Source organism: Tiliqua scincoides, chromosome 1, assembly GCF_035046505.1.
Source record: "Tiliqua scincoides isolate rTilSci1 chromosome 1, rTilSci1.hap2, whole genome shotgun sequence".
Taxonomy (NCBI): Eukaryota; Metazoa; Chordata; class Lepidosauria; order Squamata; family Scincidae; genus Tiliqua; species Tiliqua scincoides.
This window is the reverse complement of record NC_089821.1, coordinates 252,947,284-252,971,151: the sequence shown is the minus strand read 5'-3', so window position 1 is coordinate 252,971,151 and position 23,868 is coordinate 252,947,284. Positions and strand designations below refer to the sequence as shown.

Here is a 23,868-nt window from a genome sequence, read left to right as displayed (position 1 = left end):
GCTATGCTTTTCCACACCAAACTTTGGAATGGTTTCATGAATTTTAACCTTTTACTTTTTTATGATATAGTAAAAATTACACATAGGAAAATGAATGCTATAATGAAACAGCGTTACAAGAAGCAGCTTTATAGGAGGTGTAATTTCACTCTCAATAGGTATCTGTTGGACTGATAGGTGAGGATAGCTGAAAACCTGCATATATGCAGAAGTGACATGCTGAAAATTAGACCAAGGGGCCAGGGTATTTCAAAATACCTCCTCCCCTATGGAAGAACACACTGAACCAACACAAGATATGAACCTATTACTTTTCACTGAACAACTTGTTCCAGCTCCATTCATGCAGTACTGCAGTGGTTCTCAAACTTTTAGCACCAGGACCCACTTTTTATCATGAGAATCTGTCAGGACCCACCAGAAGTGATGTCATGACCTGAATGACATCAAACAGAAAAAGTTTTAACAATCTTAGGCTGCAGTCATACCCACACTTACCCAAGAGTAAGTCCCATTTACTGTCATTGTTAAAAACATATGCAGAGTAGCCAGTTAAAAGCACCCATCTGTAACATTTTCCACAATGCAGTCACAGAGTAGCCAGTTAAAAGCACCAATCTGTAACTTCCCCCAATGTAGTCACATGCCATGGGAGGCATCAGGTCTAATAAATTAAAAATAAAATATTGAAATGAATTGAGACCCACCTGAAATAGGCTTGCGACCCACCCAGTGGGTCCTGACTCATAGTCTGAGAAACACTGCTCTACTGACACTGAAGATTTGAACACAATGATTTTTTAAACTATGAATATATTTGGCAACACACGCAGAACTCACAATTTTAGGATAAATGAAGAAACAAATCCTTTTGGATGTAGTGGCTATAACTTTCGTATGTGTAAAATGTGTAAGATGGTATAGTGGTTAGGGAATTGGACTTAAATCTGGAAGATCCAGGTTCAAATCCCCTGTCAGCCATGAAGCTTCCTGGCTGACCTTGGGCCAGTCACTATCTCTCAGCCTAACCTACCTCACAGGGTTGTTGAGGGTCCAAAAGGAGTAAAAAGGAACTATGTATACTATCCTGAGCTCCTTTGAGGAAGGGTGATTTAAAAATGTGGAAAATAAATTACAGGAATCATTTTCATTCATAAATATTGGAACTGATTTTTGCTAATGGTCACACTAACATTAACATCTTCTAAAGAGAACTTAACAGAACCTACAGATCACATAGGTCTCAACTACCAGAACTTATGCAAATTTTACTCACAGCCCAATGTATGTCTTATCAGAAGTCTCATTAAGTTCAATGGGGCGGACTCTCTGGATAGTGTGTATAGGATTGCAATATCAGAGATTTAAATTTTTTCACCTTAACAAAGCTATTACATTAGGAGGCCTGAAGGCCTTCTAAGGCATTAAAAATGTCACTTCTGATATCTCTGTGAAACCAGAAGTCACATGTTCTGAGCTCTAAAACTCAGTCTTTGGTCCTGAAGTCCTTGGCCTCTGCTGAGCTCAGACTTGCCTCTGGAGGCAAGGAGAGCTCTGCTCTAGAGGGGGTGCAGTGGGGAGGGCCAGACCTGATCTGTGGATAACTGAATCCACAGATACAGGATCCGGGGATATGGAGGCACCCCCGTACAGGGAAATGTTTTCCATTCTCAATCTCCACCTTTCAAAGTTGATTGTATGCTGTTGCCACATCACTCTATGTCCCTCCTCTCCTTCCAGTTGGCTCAAAAGGAAAGAAGGATCAGAACAGCACAGCAGTAACACACACCAATTAATTCCTGGGTAGGAAAACAAGAACAGGAACTGCTCACTTGCCCATTCCTCTTGCTCGGTCTCACGTTGCATGGTTGGGGTTTGACGTGGGCCCCAACTCTTGATAAGCTGAAGGCCCCTGGGATAGATACAACACATACTTCTTTTTCCACAACTGTCATTAAGTTCTGATACAAATTGTTCCTTAAGAGTAGCTGATGACACAGATAAGGGGGAAGTTGAGGTGGTGGAAACAGGGGGAGGAAGGATGGAAAGAGAGATTGTTGTGGGAAAAGAGGAGAAGAGAAATTGAGACCAGAAAGATGGGGAAAAGAGCAAGGGAAGAGCATTGAAGAGGGGAAGGAGGAGAGAAAACCAGAGAAAAAGGTAGGGATGGGAATTTGAATCAGGTGACTCGACTTGAAGTTGTGAAAATGCACATTTTTCACTGACTCATTTATACTTGAGTCACTTGCGTGGAAGATTCAGAAAAACCCTCATGTCAAGGGGCCCCGACTCAGCACTCGTGCCTGCGCATGTGGACTCAAGACTGCCTGTGTGAGTGTGCTTGCTTACTGTTTTCATGGTGTGAAAAACTTCATTTTTCAGATTGGGCGAGCAGCAGGGAAGTTCTAGTTGGGAGGCAGGGAAGTGTTAATGTTTGCTTTTGCATTCAAGCAGGCGCTGGAGGCTCTTTTGCCCATCTCTGATAGGAAGGAAGGAACCAATGATCATTAGACAAAGGATGGGTGCTCTGAACATCTTCTTTGTCTGAGGGAAGGCAGGAGGAGGAGCCAAGAGGGTTCTTGCATTACAATTGGCTGGAGAAATCCAAGAGGGGGAGAGAGGCAGTAGCAGGCTGTTGTGCCCATCTCTGAAAGAACCCATGATCATTGGGTGCAGGATGGGAAGTCTGATATTTTCTTCAGCTGATGTAGGGCAGGAGTCGTCATCCAAGGGGGTTCTTGCCTTATGATTGGCTGCAGAAGCCCAGAGAGGAGGAGGAGGCAGGAAAGCTGGGGGGGGAGGCAGTTCATAGCGGTCACGCTTTCCACCACATGGCTGTGGTGAACTCCATTGTTACTTGGAGGTAGGAAACCTCATTGAATGACCACTGCAGTGGGACTACTTCTGAGTACAGCTGCAAAGGATTGGGTCATTTTGGCATGCCTTGCAGCTACTGCATATGACCCTCCTCCCTCTTGCCACTTCTGTCCCCACTCTCTCACAGTCCGTCCTATCCCCTCCTGCCCTGTTTACGGATGGGCAGAGACAGCAGGGGAGTGTTCAAAGAGAATTCCAACACACACACACACACACACACACACACACACACACTCTCTCTCTCTCTCTCCCCCCCCCCCCCCCGTTTAGCCTCACAGTGACTCTGTGAGTTAGGTCAAGCTGAGAGGCTCATGACTGAAGATTTGAATCAAGATTTGGATGTCTTCAGTGTTTTTCAATGTTCTTTTCCTGCTCATATTTCCTGTTCATACATGTTTTCCACTTTCCAGATTGTGGTCTGATTTGGTCAAATACGGTAATTAAAACAATGCTGAGTATACAGGACAGAAACACATCTCTTTGTAGGATACAAAAGTGGCTGGGACTGCAATTGAAGGCACCCATTTTACACACACAGCCCAAACAGAAGTAGGACTATGTCTACTGTTAGACCAGCGATTTTCAACCTTTTTCATCTCATGGCACACTTACTAGGCACTAAAATTGTCAAGGTACACCATCAGGTTTTTGACAATTGACAAGGCATACAATGCTGCCAGTGGGGGGCTTACATCCCCCATTGGCCCTACTAATAAGTGACCTTCTCCCAAATTTCTGGGGCACACCTATGGATCAGTCGCGGCACACCAATGTGCCATGGCACAGTGGTTGAAAATGGCTGTGTTAGACACTAATGCATATATATAGCATTTTTTACAACATGAATAAATACAAACTAAGCCATAGCAAGGCAGTGGCCACAATAAGAGATATTACAATGTCCATGCATGAAGTAGATTGCTTGCTAGTTGATATCTACTTTAAAAAGTACCAACTTTCACATGATAAAAACTTGAAATAAAGAATTAATCAAGGCAAGACATAGGGCTGTAAAAAAAAAAAAGAGCTGATGCAAACAAATTCTTACCCTGGCACTCTACCTTTCTGTCTCATATTGCTAGATAGATTCACTTTTTTGTGACAGGGGCAAAATCCATATAATATGTATTGATCATTGAGAGTACAACCTTTAAAAATATATTTACAGTGCCAAGACCTACATAAATTCCAAAATAATCCAGAAATAACACCACCTGCAATGAAGAAAGTGACATTCAGATCTCTTATTCTAGGAGACTACTAGCTCTAATTCATATTTTCCCCTCACTTCCAAGCTTTCCAAACCATATGAACCTAAGGTGTTTGGCTTTATGCTACACTGGTATTCCTCACTAACTAGGAAATAAATTTTGAGTGATTAAGTGGGATTGTTTGTACAAATTGCCAGCTTCAGCTTTTCCCTCATACAAGAGAGCTTAGAAAATATATACTGCATGTGTTTATTATAGCTACAGTTGCTATGAACATCTATAACTCTCCCAACAATTTCTTTGATTTATGTTCAAAAACATACAGGGCATGAAATGACGCCTGCAACCTTACATTTTCCTCAAGAACATTGTGGAGAACAGATATATTCCAAAACATCACGTTAGATTCCTTGTTATGTCTCCTTTTTAAAATAAATGTATGATAATCAATTACACATGCTTCAAAGCAACTAGATATGCCATCAGAAAATATGTTTGAGGAAATAACACCATTCTCTTATTCGTATATAGATAGATACTCAGGATATAGTAATGATTTTTTATTCCTTTGTTATCAAAGGAAACATAATGTTGTACAATGTGTTCCAGACTCTAAAATAGACATGTCCTAAAGAGGGTTCTCAAAAATGTATCTTCAAAAGACTGCAGACTAATAAAAGTGAACGTAATATAAGAATTCTAGATTGAAGTCCTTCGTGTTCATACCTCTCATAATAAAAAGTAACTCCACTAAAAAAGTGGTCCCAATTCTGCCTAAGAAAAGAATCATTCCAGATTAACATTTCAAGCTTAGTATTCTACGCCCATCAGAATTCCAACCCTGTTTGTACACATTTTGCTTAAAGAGCAGCACCTTTCCATTAACCTCTCCCCAACTGATATTTAGCTACTAATGACAGTGTTTGAACACTATGAATTGTTTTTGTTTATGGGCCTTTATATAAGCAAAGCTTGAGGCTAGATTGGCATGGAGTGAGTGTAAATTACCCTTTCCCCAAGGCAGTTTATATGAAAGTTATCCCATTATTCTCAGAACAGCCCCGTTAGGTGGGTTAGGATGAGAACTAATAATTGGTCCAAGGTTACCCATTAATATTAATGGATAATTAAAATTCGCATCCAACATTCTGTACACTGGACAGAATGTTTCTCAAACTGTGGGTTGGAACCCATTAGGTGGGTTGCAAGTCAATTTCAGGTGGGCCCACATTCATTTCAATATTTTGATTTTAATATATTAGACTTGATGCTACCATGCTATGCAATTGCATTTGGGGAACTAATACAGACATATTTTGAACAGGCTACTCTGTATATGCTTTTAACAATTATAGCAAATGGGACTTCTGGGTAAGTGTGGGTAGGATTGCAGCCTAGGATCGCTAAAAAATTTTCCTGCCTGATAATGTCACTTCTGGTGGGTCCTGACAGATTTCCATTTTAAAAAGTGAGTCCTGGTGCTAAATTTGTGAGAACCACTGCTGTACAGTATAGCACATTGGCTCTCACAAACCTTCCTTTATATGTTGACTTTCAAAAACACTTCAAATTATATTTGTCACGCATGTTATAATATTATTGCAAATGAATAGTCAGGCAGGGAGATATCTGAAGGCCACCCTAGTCATGGCTTGAGTAAGGCCTGGAAATATCTAAACACCTGGTGCTCTCAGTGTCTAGAGTTTTAGTGCTATCATCTATGTTGTTTCAGCCTTGGGCAGGATAGCATCTAAAAACTAGATACTGGCGACTAGGAATTTGAAATATTTTTCAGCCTCTGATCCAGTAGAGATAGCCTCTGTTCTAAGCAAACACAAGAAGTTATAACAAAACACGCAGCATTCACATTCTCCTCAACTTGACATTTTCAGCTAGTTTCTCTACGTGAAACACTGACATCATTTGAACCCTAAACATAGTCAACACAAAGCCACCTGGACTAAGACAAATGAAATATTTGAATGAGATGAGCCTTGTCTTACCCCTTATCACCCGCACATCTCTCATGTTAGCAAAGCAGCTGTTTTCACACTGCTCCCATAATGAATTCTTCAAGGAATGATGGAGTTAAACTGCACAGACCTATTGTCCATGCAGTTCTGCTAGATGGTATCAACAGTTGTTCACCTATTTTCACAGTGGAAAATTGCCAGGTACTCACTATATAGGAATAATCAGATGGAATCTAGGTCAAAATCAAAGGAAGTTTGCCCCATCCGTTTGATGGGGACAAAAATTCACATGCAAACATCACGGCTGGGTTAAAACAAGGAACTTATTTGAAAGAGATATAACAGATCCTTAGACGCTCCAAATAAGGGTAAGCATTGCTTTGAGTTAAAGGGGAGGGGGGAAGAGTACTCCCTCAGACTAGCTTTTCAAAAGGCATTTAAAATCAATATAAAACTACAATATTAGAAAAATTTTATAATCATTATTCAAACAGCAGACTTGAAACAGTCCCTTGTTCATGGGGAAATCTTCAGTTAGTTTTTCAAGTACCAGCAGTTCAGTGGAAAGATTCACCAACTGCCCCCTGGAGAAAACTGAAGATCTGCATTTAAATGGAGATATATTGTTTCCAAATGTGCACTACCTGGAAGGCAGATACTGTCAAGGTTTCTTAGTGAATAGATTTAAAATTGCATTTGGTAAGTTTCACTGCTGTAACCCTTTTCATTTCATAGGACTGGGGCTATTTCCTTATGATTTGGTCGGCATGCAGATTTTTGTCTCAATATGTTAAAATTAGATCCCAATCTTTAACAAAGCTACACACACCAATAATAAACAATCACTGTTTTACAGACAAGGTTTCAAATACGCCCGGGAAGGACCACACTGGCCAGCTGGAGTACAAGTGCAAAAATAATTGAAAAGTATGATGACTTAATAGAGTAATATAGAGTATAAAGCCTGCTTTACAATACAGTTGATTTAAAGTCATAAAAATACTGTGTGAAATGCACGACCATTAACATCCTGTTCATTGTTCAGAAGCATTTTAACAACTTTACAGCACTTATATGAGCCTTTATATTCATGTATTTTTCAAATAATATCTGAAACGTGCTTTTAAAACACTACCTCAATGTGACTGGTTATTAACACACTGTACATGCTTCCTCAGTTTTTAGATCTATGTTGGCTGCTCACAATACACATTTAAAACCCAGGAGACTTTCAAAATCAAATGAATTCTTTCTGGAATATTGGAAAACCATCATCAGTTTTTCCCTCTATCACACATGAATACAAGGACAGATGTGTACCCCTTTAAACACACACAGAAACACACACAAAGTTTTGCATAAGAATGCTGTTAAGACATATGTAACATTCATAAAGCAAAAGACTCACATTCAATTTCAAACATTCTGACATTAGTCTAGGCAGCTTCTTGCTGAATTTCTGGTTGCACCGAAATGTCCCTGTGAACAAGGTTACTGAGAACAGACCAAGATAGCCTTCTCAGCAACACCTTCACCAGGAACCCTTCAGCTGTCTACTTAGTTTGTTATGCCTTATCTTACAGCACTGACATTCTAATGCTGATTCAAATTCTGGGTTCAAAATGAAAGATGAAATATCTTTAAGATCACGTAATATTGAAATACTGCCACAATAATAAGCGGTGCTAGGATCATGATACAGATAGAGTACTCTAGATGGTAACCTTTTAATTTTGGAAATAGACTGCAGAATGGAATATGGTAGCGCATACACTTAAATGTAGTAAAGTTATCTGCTTATTTTGATATGGACTATATTAAGCACTAAATTATCACTTTCTGTCTAGTGAATATTTTAAAATGAAGTTCTTCTTGGCCTATCATTATTTAATATATACTTTTAAAATGCTGCTATACTATGCTTAACAGTAATAAACAATGAACCAGTTTATTATTGTTTATTGCTTAACAGTAATAAACAAAGAATATTGACACTTTATGCATTCCTATAGTCAATATACCATATATTTAACAACACAATCCTAATGCAGGTCTAAGTTCAAAAGGACTTACTCCCAGGTAAGTGTGTACAGCAGTGGTTCTCAAACCTTTTGCACTAGGACCCACTTCTTAAAATGACACTCTATCAGGACCCACCTAGCTTTATGAGATTTTAAAAAAGGTAATCTAGAAAGACATAATATTTTTATTTATTTACAAGTAATATTTTATTTATTTGCAAAAAAAACTCAATCTATTTCTTGTAATGAAGCAACCCTAAAGATTAGCCTCAAAGCTTGAGGTGCTCAGTTATGTGACCAAGGGCGCAATTCTAACTAACTTTCCAGCACTGACATAGCTGTGTCAATGTGGCACGTACTACATCCTGCAGTGAAGAGGAAGTCAAGGCAGCTTCCTCATGATAAGGGCATGTTTGTTACCTTACCTTGAGGTTGCATTGCAGCTAGGTCAATACTGGAAAGTTGGTTAGGATTGTGCCCCAAGTCTTCACCTGCTCCCACTACCTGTCACTAACAGAATTGGAAAATTGGAAAAAAAAACACCAGAAAAAAGACATTCAAACATGTATCTCCCTATATTTACACAAGCCTGCAAACTGCAGGAGCTCAGCTCTTTGCAGGGCAGTTAGCAGTGATCTGATTTCTGAGTAGCCTCAGGGCTTGAGGCAATTAGTTATTTGATCTTTCCATCTGCAGTGTTTTCATTGGAGACCCTGTGAGACTCACCAGAAATCGGCTCCTGACCCACCAAGTGGGTCCTGACTCATAGTTCAAGAAACGCAGGTACAGAATAGCAGCCTAAGAGATTAAAGTTGTATCACATGTTTCAAAATCCCTACTTGGAAGAACAGATTACTTGTCCAGATTACTTACAACAGATTTAACTATGGTTCTTCAAGTGGTCTTCTTTGAAGCCACGTGTAGTGGAGTTCTCTTTATGCACCAAAGTGATCTCTGGGTTATGGCACCGCATGCTTCTACTGCACTAATCTGCTCCACTACATGCAACTGCACAGAGACCATGAAGAAGGAAGACAGAATGCTTACCTGTTACTATTATTCTTTGAGTGGTCCTATCTGCAGACGTGCATAGTGGATCAGACTGGAACAGCAAAAGCTTGGTGCACCCATAACCCAGAGGTCACCTTTGCACATATACAGAACTCCCTATAATCCTACTTGTCCTCTTAGGTCATTGGAGGGGGCCCTTCTGACTGTGCTGCCACCAGTAGAGGTGGGGGGTGACTAGAAACAGGGCCTTCTCAGTGGTGGCGCCTTGCTTTTGGAATTCCTTCCCCTGGAATTAAGAACGGCTCCCTCCCTGGAGACCATTCAGCAGGACCTTTAAGACCTTTCTATTTAGGAAGATTTTTAAGTGATACAGTGAGCTGATGCCTTTAATGATATGCATTTTAAGATCATGCATTTATGATCCAAGTTGTTTGCTTTATTTTAATGTTCTGCTTGTTTTTAAGCTTTATTGTTTTCACTCAATATTGTTTTTAAGTTTTATTGTTTAAGCTGTATTGTTTTCACTCAATTGTACTGTTTTTATGTTGTTAGCCACCTTAAATCCCCTTCAATGTAGAAGAAAGGTAGGATACAAATCTGGCAAATAAACTCCATATAGGTGGCTTTGCAGAATACTATAAAGAACAAGTACATAAGAATAAATATTAAATCTGTATGTACTTGACTTCCGATGAGCGGACTTCCCTCAAATGAGGAGGCTGGTTAGAAGGAGGTTGAAAGGGAAGGTAAAAAGAGCCCAGTCTCTACAGAGAGCATGGAGGTTGCTCAAATCAACAGTAATAGAGGCCCAGTAGAAGTGTATACCGCAAAGGAAGAAGGGCTCCACTAAGTCCAGGAGGGTGCCCGCATGGCTAACCAGCCAAGTTAGAATGGCCATAAAGGGCAAGGAAGCTTCCTTCCATAAATGGAAGTCTTGCCCTAATGAGGAGAATAAAAAGGAACATAAACTGTGGCAAAAGAAATGTAAGAAGGTAATACGGGATGCCAAGCGAGACTATGAGGAACACATGGCCAGCAGCATTAAGGGAAATAATGAAAGCTTCTTTAAATATGTTAGAAGCAGGAAACCCGCCAGAGAAGCTGTTGGCCCTCTGGATGGTGAGGGAGGGAAAGGCGAAATAAAAGGAGACTTAGAGATGGCAGAGAAATTGAATGAGTTCTTTGCATCTGTCTTCACGACAGAAGACCTCAGGCAGATACCGCTGCCCGAACGGCCCCTCCTGACCAAGGAATTAAGTCAGATAGAGGTTAAAAGAGAAGATGTTTCAGACCTCATTGATAAATTAAAGATCAATAAGTCACCGGGCCCTGATGGCATCCACCCTAGAGTTATTAAGGAATTGAAGAATGAAGTTGCTGATCTCTTGACTAAAATATGCAACTTGTCCCTCAAAACGGCCACAGTGCCAGAGGATTGGAAGATAGCAAATGCCATGCCAATCTTTAAAAAGGGAAAGAGGGGGGACCCGGGAAACTATAGGCCTAACATCTATACCGGGTAAGATGGTGAAATGCCTCATCAAAGATAGAATCTCAAAACACATAGACAAACAGGCCTTCCTGAGGGAGAATCAGCATGCCTTCTGTAAGGGTAAGTCTTGCCTCACAAACCTTATATAATTCTTTGAAAAGGTCAACAGGCATGTGGATGCGGGAGAACCCGTTGACATTATATATCTGGACTTTCAGAAGGCATTTGACACGGTCCCTCACCAAAGGCTACTGAAAAAACTCCACAGTCAGGGAATTAGAGGGTAGGTCCTCTCCTGGATTGAGACCTGGTTGAAGACCAGGAAACAGAGAGTGGGTGTCAATGGGCAATTTTCACAATGGAGAGAGGTGAAAAGCGGTGTGCCCCAAGGATCTGTCCTGGGACCGGTGCTCTTCAACATCTTCATAAATGACCTGGAGACAGGGTTGCGCAGTGAAGTGGCTAAGTTTGCAGACGACACCAAACTTTTATGAGTGGTGAAGACCAGAAGTGATTGTGAGGAGCTCCAGAAGGCTCTATCCAAACTGACAGAATGGGCAGCAAAATGGCAGATGCGTTTCCATGTAAGTAAGTGTAAAGTCATGCACACTGGGGCAAAAAAATCAAAACTTCATATATAGGCTAATGGGTTCTGAGCTGTCTGTGACAGATCAGGAGAGAGATCTTGGGGTGGTGGTGGGCAGGTCGATGAAAGTGTTGACCCAATGTGCGGCAGCAGTAAAGCAGGCCAATTCTATGCTTGGGATCATTAGAAAAGGTATTGAGAACAAAACAGCTAACATTATACCGTTGTACAAATCTATGGTAAGGCCACACCTGGAGTACTACTGTGTCCAGTTCTGGTCGCCACATCTCAAAAAGGATATAGTGAAAATGGAAAAGGTGCAAAAGAGGGCAACTAAGATGATTGCTATGCTGGGGCACCTTCCTTATGAGGAAAGGCTATAGCGTTTGGGCCTCTTCAACCTAGAAAAGAGACGCCTGAGGGGGGACATGATTAAGACATAAAAAATTATGCATGGGAAGGATAAAGTGGATAGAGGGATGCTCTTTACACTCTCATATAACACCAGAACCAGGAGACATCCACTAAAATTGAGTGTTGGAAGAGTTAGAACAGACAAAAGGAAATATTTCTTTACTCAGCATGTGGTTGGTCTGTGGAACTCCTTGCCACAGGATGTGGTGACAGCATCTGGCCTGGATGCCTTTAAAAGGGGATTGGACAAGTTTCTGGAGGAAAAATCCATTATGGGTTACAAGCCATGATGTGTATGTGCAACTTCCTGATTTTAGAAATGGGCTATGTCAGATGCTAGGGAGGGCACCAGGATGCAGTTCTCTTGTTATCAGGTGTGCTCCCTGGGGCATTTGGTGGGGCCGCTGTGAGATACAGGAAGCTGGACTAGATGGGCCTATGGCCTGATCCAGTGGGGCTGTTCTTATGTTCTTACTATTAATCACATTTGACTATCTTATACCCAAGTTTCTCCCTGCATTAACAGGCCAGAGCAAGCCATACTTAGCTGTCCAACACTTGGGTGTAAGAATCAAATATGATAACCTACATTTGGGCCCTAAGTTTTCTAAATTCAGAAGGAACAGTTAAATTGAGTTATCCATAAGCATGAGTGACATTAAAATTAATTAAGGGTGGATTATTCAGACATTACCCAGAAGTGAGGATTGTGAACATGTGAATCGCCTCAAATTCCAGCTTTTAGAATAACGTCTGAACTAAAAATTCAGGAGTTACTGTATATTATAACATGAATCTTGTTACAGCCAAGTTGCCTGTACCAAAATAAGTACAATAATCAGCAATTCAAAAGTAATATCCCCTGCACAATGTTAGAATTGGTCCTGACTGCTCACTCCTGTTCCCATTTACTTGGAAAGGTTTGCACACAAGGAAATGTGCATATGATAGCAATCTTAATCCTACTGGAACGAGTGTTATACATTCTATAGTGGGATCCTGTGTAGAAGACAACAGCCTATGAGGTCATTGTCATACCTTTTCACATGAAATACAGCTAAGTGCCTAAAATCTTGTCCCAAACAGCTTTTTGTATCTTCCACATTTCCCTATTAGAGCCTATAACTTTCCCTATACATTTCTCTATATTAGAACCTATATAGGCATCACTCATACCTCTGCACTCATTGTTATATGACGGACAAATTTTTCTTCTGTCCCTGTCTGCTTCTACAACAAATTTATCAACTGTCATATTTAAGTGAAGTCTGTTTCGTACAATTTACAACCACATCTATGAGGAAAGACATTTAAAATGTGAGAATCAGAGCCCCTGAATGCCACCCAGATTTTCCTTCTTCGTCTGAGAGGAAAGAGGAATGAAATGCAGCAATACCCTGGCAACTTCCCAAGAGTGATTTCATATGTGGTCTCTGCTAATTGTAAGAAAGAAACTCCACCATATTAATGGGAACCACTTGATTCAGAAAAGTTCTACAGCCATGTCCCAGATCACTCAGAACTCTGAGACACCGATGCCTAGGATGCCTTCCAACACATGCAAGAACAAAAGGTGTTCTCATTTATACACACAATTGCTTCAAGTGCCCCATATGTAGTTAATTCTACATATAGACTGTTTCACACTCGCTTCCTTCTATGTGAGAAAAAAGTGGGACACATGTAGATGGTCATGAGTGATGATCTTACACACACACACACGCACTGTGTATAGCATATACGTGATGCATACACATCCAAATGCATGCAAGTGAGATCATATATGTGACAAAACATACAGATTTCAAACTTTTGTTTGAAGTACTTTCTATAAACCAGTAAAGAAGTACATGTGGTCATAGCTACAAGCCTAGAGTTCCCTCCCTCTGCTTCTTCCCATCTTTAGTGGCAGCACTTCATCTGTCACCACCACTATCATCTCGTCACAGATGACAGCCTCACCACCCTACTTCTTCCCCATCTCTGGCATCAGTGCCACCCTCGCACTACCGCTCTTTGCAAACCACAGGTGTTGTGGCTGGCTTACTGTGCTGGAGGCAGCAGCTGATGAAACACTGCCACCGAATGGGGTGGGGATCAAGGGGCCACCAGAGGTGGTGACTCATCACCAAAAGTGTCACCTAGTTTCGGGACTCACCTGGTTGCACTGGTGGGCCAGACATGGTTGTCTGGCAAAAACCATATGAATGAATAGGAAGACTGGGAGAAAGATGATTAGCTCTTAATTGACAGGAAGGCCTGTTTGGCTCCTGTAAATCACTCACAGAAAATGTTGAGGTAAAAGGGGGGGGGGGGAGAGAAAGAGATGCCCATTTCCCCTGGGTGTCTGAAGCTCTCAGTTTGGGCAGCACCACATGGAGCATTTTCTTGTACCCTCAACCCAGCTCTCTCAGACTTCATCGCGCTGCCCTTGGCAGTCCAGGAGGCGAGGCGGCCAAGGGAGCAGCCCATTGGCGAAGCCCAGGAAGGAGTGCGGAACTTCTGAACTCCCTGAATGGGGACTAAGGAGAGGTGGGACAGGCACACAACACGCACACACACAGAGAGAGAGAGAGAGAGAGAGAGAAGGCAGTGTAGCAAATAACAGAGTGACAATTGTGGGCACAAGACCTGAGCAAGAGCTTTAAAGTCCAGCCCTGCCACCCCAATCCCATGCACAGTCCTTGGAACTCAAGCATTCCAACTCTCCCTGCACACCCCCAGCAGCACCTGTCCTCCCTCCAGAACCTGGGTCAGTTGCACTCATCTTTTTGTGTGATCAGTTAATCTCACAAAGGGGGGGGGCAAACAGAAACAGGACAAAACCTGCGGGAATCAGACTGTCAGCACACAAACAAAAAGGAAAACAAACACCCTGAAGGCAAAAATGGCCAAGAGAGCAGAGGGACCACCATCAGTCATGCCCGGCTGGCTGGCTTGGAGAGTGTGCTTTTCCGTGGGGAGGCACTGACTCCTAAGCAAGTGAAACTGAGCGAGGTCTGAAGGTGGAAAGGATGGGGGGGGGGGGAGTGGCAGAGCTCCTCTGGGCTGCCCGTCTCTCTAACTGAGAAAGCCAAGGAAGGCAGGCAAATGCCCCAGCTGCGCTGCCTGCAGATGTGCCCCAGGAGATGCCCGGGCTGGACCCGCTTTACCTGGTCAGGGCAGCACCGCAGGCGCAGGGCGAAGCAGGTGAGTCGTCGGGGGCACTGGCAAGCCGGCTTCTGTGCTCGCAAAGTCTACAAGCCCGTGCAGGGACATTGCAAAATCTTGACACACGCCTCCTTCAGCCGGGCTCCCGCGACCTCAGCCGGAGAGAAGGGGGGAGATGCCTGCGCCAGGCAGCCCCAAGGCCCACCCCTCGCAGCTCCCGCCCGCGGATCGGACAGCTCCCCCGCCGCCACGCGGGCTCCATCGCAAGGGCTGCTCCGTCCCGGGCGGCGCGGGCTGCGAGGGGCGCGGGAGAGCGCCCGAAGGATGCCGGGCCTCCCTGCTTCCTTGGTAGAGTCGATCCGCACTCAGGCTGACCCAGGACGTCACTCTGCCTGTCTGTTTTCTCAATGATAACTTGGCAGGAGAAGGGGAAGCTGCCAGGCTTTCCCCCCCTTTGAGATCATGACTTGGTATGTGCACTTTTTCCTGCATGCATGTTTTGCAACGTGTGTCTATATGTCTGTACATACCATTGCCCAAAGACCCTGCTTATGCAGAATCAGGATGCTCATTAGCTGCCTGCTCCGTTGTATTTGCATTGATTGGAGTCTGCCTGTCTGTGTGTGTGCTGGAGTGGGGGGGGGGGGGAGAAAACAAGTTATCTGTGCAAAACATGGATACTACCCGGGCTGTCTATTTATACCAGAAATCCACCTCCATTTCTTTAGAGATCGCATCCACCTGCTACAATCTGCACCTCCCCTCCCCCACCACAATGTAATCAAAATACAGAGAATGGATCCTGCCCATCCCAAACGGTTTTCCCAGCTGCACCTCCTCAGTCCACTGATTAACCATCTTAAACGTCTGTCCTTCACTACAAAAAAAAATCATCGCATCCTATAACCGTGACAAATGGGAAACCCATTTGGGTTATGCATTTTTTTAAATTTTTCACCCCTGCTCCCAATATTTCAAAACAGAAATAATACCCAACCATTCTTGTTACATCAAGTATTTACATAGTTACAACAATAACAGCACCATAGGACTGCAAAAATCCTAGATCAGGAACCCAATAGATTTATTAATGCGCACTTAGTTGTTTCCCCCCCCCCCAATGGGCCACAAAAATAATGCCTCTAGAAACAACCTGGGTCAATGCCTCAAATATAATTGCTTTTGTCATCTAAACAGAGGATCTGAGAAATGTTTAAAAATAGGGGATGCAGGCAGAGTTCTTTGTTGTATAATTTAATCAGTTAAAAACATTACTAGGTTTCAGTAATGAATGTATTTCTTAGACATTTGTCCATATGTATCAAGAAACTATAGCCACAAATAGTAAACTCCATTATACTCATGCAAGAAGGGTTTGTGCCTGATTAGCAAACTTTTTGTCATCATTTCCTCTCTTGTTCTTGCCACAATGTAAACTGCTGTTTTAAACTTGTGCTGAGGGGCATTATACTTTTCTTCCCGCACTTCTCTTCTTTGTATGTCTCTGAAGAAACCTGTTTTTTTTATCTCCCATCTTACTTTCAGAGTAAGGCCCCAATTAACAGGCACTTTCTGACATAGTGGTGACATGGTGAAATCACCCTGTGTCGCCATACTTTTGGCATGATGACCAGATTTGTGAATCCTCCCAATAAGTATTAAGTTGCCCAGGTTCTGGCTCAATTTACATTGTTTTGGAAGATGGAGTGCAGTGACCTGTGATCTCAAGAAGTGCCCAACACACTTAAGCATTCACAAGAGCAGTCACAACTCCAAAGCATGGGAACTTAAGGTGACATCTCTATATAGCACCTTGTCAAAATGGTGGCAATGAAGCAGACACATTACGTTTGCCACCAGAATGTCATCAAAGAGTGACCTGGCTCCTAGCTGCAGTTTATAAAAATCTTTGGGCTGTACCATCACATTTGAAGCTCCACAGTCCATTGGTCACCATCAACATGAAACAAGGGCACGGTGACTTGTGGTGTAATGTCAGAACGCCATGCAGTAAATGCTTTTAATTCTTTACAGCCAGAAAATAGATCAGATACCTCTGGGAGGCTGTTTTGGCGTCATCATCATGACAACTGTAATGTTGGACACCAGCCCTGAGCACTAAGTGGCATAATCTCTTAGGTTGTTGCCAAGTTCCATCAGGAAGGGGGGGAGGAACTCAACCTACACAGTGGATGGCAAATTTCTCTTATAATAAATGGGATGCCTCACACAAGATATGCTCCCACAGTCTAATTTATATGTCATAAATTTTCAGTGGTGGTACTGGTCATACAGTTGTAAACTACCATTTATTCCAGTATATGACAGTTTCACATGATGTAATGAGTTCTCATTGTTTTTTAGAACATTACAGTTCTTATTTGCATGTTGTAAGAGCACCAAAATGTCCTGTACTGTTTCAGTCATAGAGTTTATTCTGATAAATGGTGGGGGAAATAGCTGAATTTTCAAAGCTATATTAATAACTAGAGGAAGAAGAACTCCAATATAGTTCTTGTAGTTGAACTTTCTAAATCTCCCATTATAATTCTGTGTACTTATAGGCCTCTTACTATAGCCATTCTTTCCACGTCACACAAACTCTTAAGCTTCTTCGACACCCTGTTAAATTTTGGAATTCCTAACATTCACCCATTACTGAACAAACTAGAACTAGATGTTAGAGAACCAAAACTAATATTTTGAAAGCTAACAATCTTCTTTTTAAACCAATGTACCTATAATAAATTATAAATACATCTAATTTGTTCTTTTTTTACAATATTTCACTTTTCCAAATATCTGTGAGATTCCAAACCAGATTCCAAAATCTGTGAAAATAATAATATTTATATGTAAATTTCCAATAGTGCTATTTAGAGTTCAATTTGGCAACAAGGTGTAAATGAGTGCCCACTGAAGGTAATTTGCCAAACTATGTATACACATAAGGCTGCAATCCTATTCACACTTTCACAGAAGTAAGAGCCCAATCCTAAACGCAGTGGCGCTGCTGGGCACAGCAGCACCAAAGCAACTACTGCTGCATTCTGTGGTCCTGCAGCAGCCGCCAGAGGTCCCCTTGCCCCAGGGAACACCCCAAGCCCTACAAACTTTTCAAGTCTTTGCTGGCAATTTTGCCGGCGCAGACTTTAGAGACTCAGTGTCAGGCCTTCCAGTCCAACACAGAGTTCAGGATCTGGCGGAGCAGGGATCTGCTGGTCCCACACAATGTCCAGCCCTCCCCTGCCCCCAAGGCCCTCACCGTTGCCCACCTGCCTAGCTACAGGCAGTGTCTGGCTAGCGCCGGGCTCGGCACTGATGGTGCTGGGCCAGCACTGACTTGACGCAGGGTGTCATGGTCGTGCCGTATGGCACATTTGCGATACTCAGCGCCGGCATTACACTTATACCACCTGCACTAAAGTGCTGTAAGTTCTATTGAATACAATAAGACTTACTTTTGAGTAGACATGCCTAGGATTGTACTGTAAACTGTTTTAAATTTCATTTTATAGGGTTCAAGAAATCCAAAGTAAAAGCAATTCATCTTCATAATCTACATACTTTACATAATGCACATTCTCTCATGAGATGCTTATTACCTGAATATCCTGAAAGAAGAATCTTTAACAAGTTTTATAGTATAACTTTTACAAGTTGACAGCTCTTAATCTGCAAATAACCAACATATTCAGCCAAGTAGGCCTCAAACACTACCAGCCTACAAATGCATTTATATGCATCTGAACAAGTTACTCTAAAATTGCAGTTTAGTGTTTAAAGTTTTGCATACATACTGAGAACAATACATTGCACATGCCCAATCTTGTCTGATCTTGGAAGCTAAGCAGAGTCAGGCCTGGTCAGTACTTGGATGGGAGACCGCCTGGGAATACCTGGTGCTGCAGGCTTATACCAGAGTCTTTCGAGACTGAAGGCTGCCAACCAACCAAACACTGATTTGAGAACAATGACAACAAGTTAAGATTAAGTTGAGGGCCTTATCCACAAGTCATAATCAGTAAACCTGTATGATTTACAGCATAGTCCTGTGTATGTCTACTCAGCAGTAAATCCCATTGTGTTCAATGAGACTTAATCCCAGAGAAGTATATATAGGATTGTAGCCTGTGTGCCCAAAGGGTTGTGTTTCTCAGCAGCCCTAAGTTGCATGATTTTGAAATCTGAGGACATTTCAAAAGCAGTTTCCGATCCTTGCCATGAAGGTCTGCAAAGCAAGGAAAAAGTTAAATGACCTGTTGGATAAATATAAGCCTTTGCCTGCAACTGAAGTAATTCTCTGGCTACAGCCAGCAGAGTTCAAAGAAAACAAGAAATGGTGAGGGGGAGAATGATTCACACATGTGGTGGCAATGCTAAACTGCAACTCAATTATGTCCACAACAATATGGAAATACAAGAACCAGGACTCAATGTATACATGATTATATGGGACCACAGCAATTCCCATGATCTTAATGGCTTCAGAACATGCTGTCAACATGGGGGGAAGGCACTATCCCACATGGCTTGGTACACATCTACTGCTAGTTCACAAAAGCCTTTCACCACACATACAGGTAGATGCAAGCCCAAACATAATCACATGGAGGAAATTTGGCACACCTGTGAACCACTCATAAGGTATCATCAAAAAAAAATTTTTTTTTAAGTCAGTAGTTTTTATAGCAGGCAAGCTGGTCGAATCACAGTTGTTAGAAAAGAAATTCTCTAAGGCCCAAATCCTAACCAAATTTCCAGCACCGGCATAGCTGTGCCAATGGGGTGTGTGCTGCATCCTGCATTTGGATGGCAGTCTTGGAGGCCTCCTCAAGGTAAATGAATGCTTGTTCCTTTACCTCGCAGCTACATTGCCCTTACCCTGGTACTGGAAAGTTGGTTAGAGTGCAAGTCTAACCCCTTATGTCAGTGCTTTCCAGCACTGACATAAGGGCAGTGCAGCTCTGAGGTAAGAGAACAAACATTCCCTTACTTTGATGATACAACTACATTAGACTTATTTTTTATTTTTTGGGTAATTAAACATTACAGACTAATGTAGAATTCTGCAGCTTTCTCATAAATAAGATAGAAAAGTAATAAATTCTTGTCAATGTTTAAGAATCCCGATAGTTTGAACAAAAGTACACTGTGAACCACTGTGCTAAGGGAATTTCTGCAAAGTGGCTTCAGTTTTTTCTACATTAATACATTAGGAACTCAGTATCCATGGAGGATCTGTTCCAGGACCCCCCACGGATACCAATTTCTGCTAATACTGTGGTCTGCTGAAAGCCATTAAAAGAACCTTCCGAACGCAACTGGAAGCACCTTTCCGTTACATCAGGGAGGTGTTCTGAGGCGCGGGGAATGGACATTGGGCTGTTTCTAAATAATACTGTTAGGGCAGGGGTGCCCAAACCCCGACCCTGGGGCCACTTGCGGCCCTCAAGGCCTCTCAATGCGGCCCTCAGGGAACCCCTAGTCTCCAATGAGCCCCTGGCCCTCTGGAGATTTGTTGGAGCCCACACTGGCCCGACGCAACTGCTGTCAGCAACTGCTTGACCTCTTGCGTGAGCTGTGGGATGAGGGCTCCCTCCACTGCTTGCTGTTTCACGTCTGTGATGCAGTAGCAGCAGCAAAGGAAAGGCCAGTCTTGCTTTGTGCCAGGCCTTGTATAGGCCTTGAGCTATTGCAAGACCTTCATACATTCATATAAGTTCATCTTTAATATATTCATTTATGTAAATTTATTCAAATTTTAAATGTAAATTAATTCTTTTTTTCTCCGGCCCCCGACACAGTGTCAGAGAGATGATGTGGCCCTCCTGCCAAAAACTTTGGACACCCCTGTGTTAGGGGCTTGTATGGAGAGGCTTTGCTGGAGAAAGTGGGTGGAGCAGCATTTTTGTTTGATGCCCTATGCAGGTCTAGCTGAATAAATACTTGGGTTTCCTCACAACTTGTGGTTCCAAGAGAGTTACTAACCAGCAGTCAGCAACTCGAAGTTCTTTGGCAAAATATGCCTGTCCAAGAAGTTACACACACTGCGGGTGTGTCAGCGTTAAGGAATGGGAGGGGAGTGAAGTACTCACCCACCATCTGTCATTCTCCTCTCCAAGTGGTTCTTCAGGAAAACTGTGCAGCAATCAGAGCTCTATAAGTAACAAATTGGTTTTCTCTATTTCTTGTTCTAATACAACCTCTGATTATTAAATCAGAGCTTACTCTGGAATATTACCTGGTAATCTTGAATGAAGATGACTTTTTAAGACATTAAATATGTTGATCAGTTTATTAGTCTACTGCAAAAAGCACTGTGTAACTATACTACTAATTAGAAGTCTGCATCCCCTTAATGAACAATTTCTAATAGACTCTAACAAAATGGTCTGCAGAATAAGGATTGCACAGTACATGGCTTTAGACATATGAAATGTGATTCTGATAAACTTGCACTGTTACCCGCAAGAAAGAACTCCGCTGAAATTAGAGCAGTCCTGTGACCATAAAAATGAGTTTGAGAGAGATCTGCGTTCAGTTCACACAGCATAACTGTTTTATGGGGACATTACAAAAATGAAAGTCTGACTCAATCGAAAAATGAAAACATGCCCCTATGATTTAAAGCTCAGCAGAAACTTTACTGAAAGCAAGTCAACTTGTTTTATGACACAAACCTTTATGGGAATTATATGTTTAGTTTGGAATGAAGAAGTTATCGGAGTCACTAAGACTCTAGAATGGAGCAGGTTCTTCCAGAGAATAAAAGGGACAGTGCATGGGATACAAAATAGGGGAAAAATCTTTTGTGTATCAGTGCAAAAGGGATGAAGCTTAACAGGGAGTATCACAATCAAGAATTAAGGTCATCTTTTACAGATTGGAAGGAATTGTTTGCTTTATCTATGATCCAGAACAACTTTACTTTTGCTCATGTAACATATAGGAGTGTTCAGCATTGTGACTGTCATCACTGATAGGGGTCCAGCCTGCTGCAGTTCCAGTTCCTCAGCTCTCCTTTCCACTTAGCTGACCCACAAGCCAGCTGATCAGCAGACTACTCTGCCTGAGGACGGTTTCCAGACTGTTGATCACCAGACCTCATCAGCAACTCTTCTGTGTGCCTGATTCAACTGCCTTGCTCAGGACTTGGAGATTTCTCAACCATTTCGTAGCCATGACACAAGCAGTGTCAAGGAGATGCAGGACTTAGGTCTTTGCAAAGCTGCTAACACAGCAAGGACAGGAAGAAATAATTCAGAGGTGTTTGAACATGAACACACAGAGGACAAACTAACGCTGGAAAAGCAAGCACAAGTCTCTCAATTTATTTACATTATTTGAATCTAGAGACACTTGGCCAACAGTCTGAGGCTAAGAGGCAAAGAAGGAAGGCCCATAGCCAGGGAGACAGACCAGGGACAGACTGCACTTGCTCCCAGTGTGGAAGGGATTGTCACTCCCGAACTGGCCTTTTCAGCCACACTAAACGCTGTTCCAGAACCACCTTTCAGAGCACGATACCATAGTCTTTCAAGACTGAAGGTTGCCAACAATAATGGTAGGTGAAGAGTGTTTACGCTTTCTGCAGTTAGATCAATGGGCCAAACCTCAAAAAGACTGAAAACTGGACAATCCAATCTATTGCTGTACCAATGGAAGCAGCACTGGCTGGGCAATTTTAGGGTGCTTGAATATGGAGGTTCATCACATTTCTTTTTAACAAGATTAAGGGCACAATCCTAACCAGGTATACTCAGAAGTCCTATTTTGTTCAATGGGGCTTACTCTCAGGAAAGTGTGGTTAGGATTGCAGCCTAACCCACCCCAAATTCAAAAAATGAGTGGACTGATTTTAAAACATACTTTTATTTAAGTAGCAATGGCAATCCTAGAGACACAGATATGAACATATCCCTGACTCAAAATAAAAAAAAATGTTATTGAAAATAACTGCAGTGTTACACCTTTACGTGTTTAATTCGCAACACATGATTCTTCAGCAAACAACACAGTACTGTGCAGGAGGTCTGGTCTAGAGGGTAGAGCCTCCGTTAGCCCGAAGATAAACATCAGAAGGTCGCCGGCAGATCCCTGAACGGCTGAGAATGGCAAGAACTTGAAGCAACTGACAAGCCGAGCTGAGTGATTCCACCTGCTGTTGGTGTGAGCGAGAAGCATCTTGGCTGCCCTCCATATGAGAGATGGAGCTGCTGTCAGCCTGCATGGGAGAACTGGAGGCCAGAAGTGAGACCAAACCAGGAAGATCCATTCTGAAATGTTGTTGGTTCTTGAAAGAGAGAACCTCTATAATCGTGAAAATCCCCTTGAGGGATTTGGACATGCCTGCCTATGTAAACCACCTTGAATAAAGTCAGAGGAGTAATCCGATGACCAGAAAGGCAGTATATAAATACTGAGTTATTATTATATTATAAATACCTGCACATTTTTAAAAAGCTTGTCATTCACTAAAGAATTCCTAAAAAATGGAGTAAACCAGTACTGTAGAGTATCCATAAGCAGTGATTTAAGAACCACCAAAAAGATATGCTGCTGGAAAGAATGCCAAAAGTTTAGCAAACTATTTCTTTACAGTGTGGAAAAGGGGGGATGCAAGTATTTGAACAATACAAGGGCTGAAATCCTATACACACTTCCTATACACACACTATGGGAAAAAAGTTCCATTGACTTTAATAGGCCATACTTCTGAGTAGACATGCATAGGCTTGTGCTGTAAGGCAGGGATCACCAAACATTTCAGCACAAGGGCCACATCGTATATCTGTATTGAGGGCCAGAAAGTTAATAATAAATACATTAATAATAATAATAATAATAAACAATAACAACAACAGGTATTTATATACCGCCTTTCTTGGTCTTTATTCAAGACTTTATTCAAGGCGGTTTACATAGGCAGGCTTTATTAAATCCCTATTAAATAGGGATTTTTACAATTTCAAAGAAGGTTCTTTCTTTCAAGAACGACTACATTCAAGGTGTTTCATTCCGATCTGGCTTCACATTCTGGCCTCCATCCTCCCACGCTCAGAGCAGATGGAATTGCTCGGCTTCAGCTTGTCAGCTGCTCCAAGGTCGCACGGTGCCGGTGGCCTCGAAC

At 42.2% G+C, this 23,868-nt stretch overlaps 1 protein-coding gene across 2 annotated transcripts in view; it reads right to left on the bottom strand.

The window, feature by feature from the left end:
- The window catches only part of ESRRG (estrogen related receptor gamma), a 509,743-nt gene extending 494,928 nt beyond the window's left edge, over nt 1-14,815 (bottom strand). Inside the window, exon 1 of one of the 2 annotated variants that reach the window (XM_066618961.1) lies at nt 14,738-14,815. Coding sequence is in view for 1 of the 2 variants with exons in the window: in XM_066618952.1 (XP_066475049.1) it covers nt 7,470-7,471 (2 nt within the window). In the remaining variant the exon portion in view is untranslated. Of the gene's footprint in view, nt 1-7,469; nt 7,543-14,737 lie in introns of those variants that run through there. The other variant, XM_066618952.1, reaches the window with a different exon arrangement.
- Nucleotides 14,816-23,868: the final 9,053 nt, after the last annotated feature.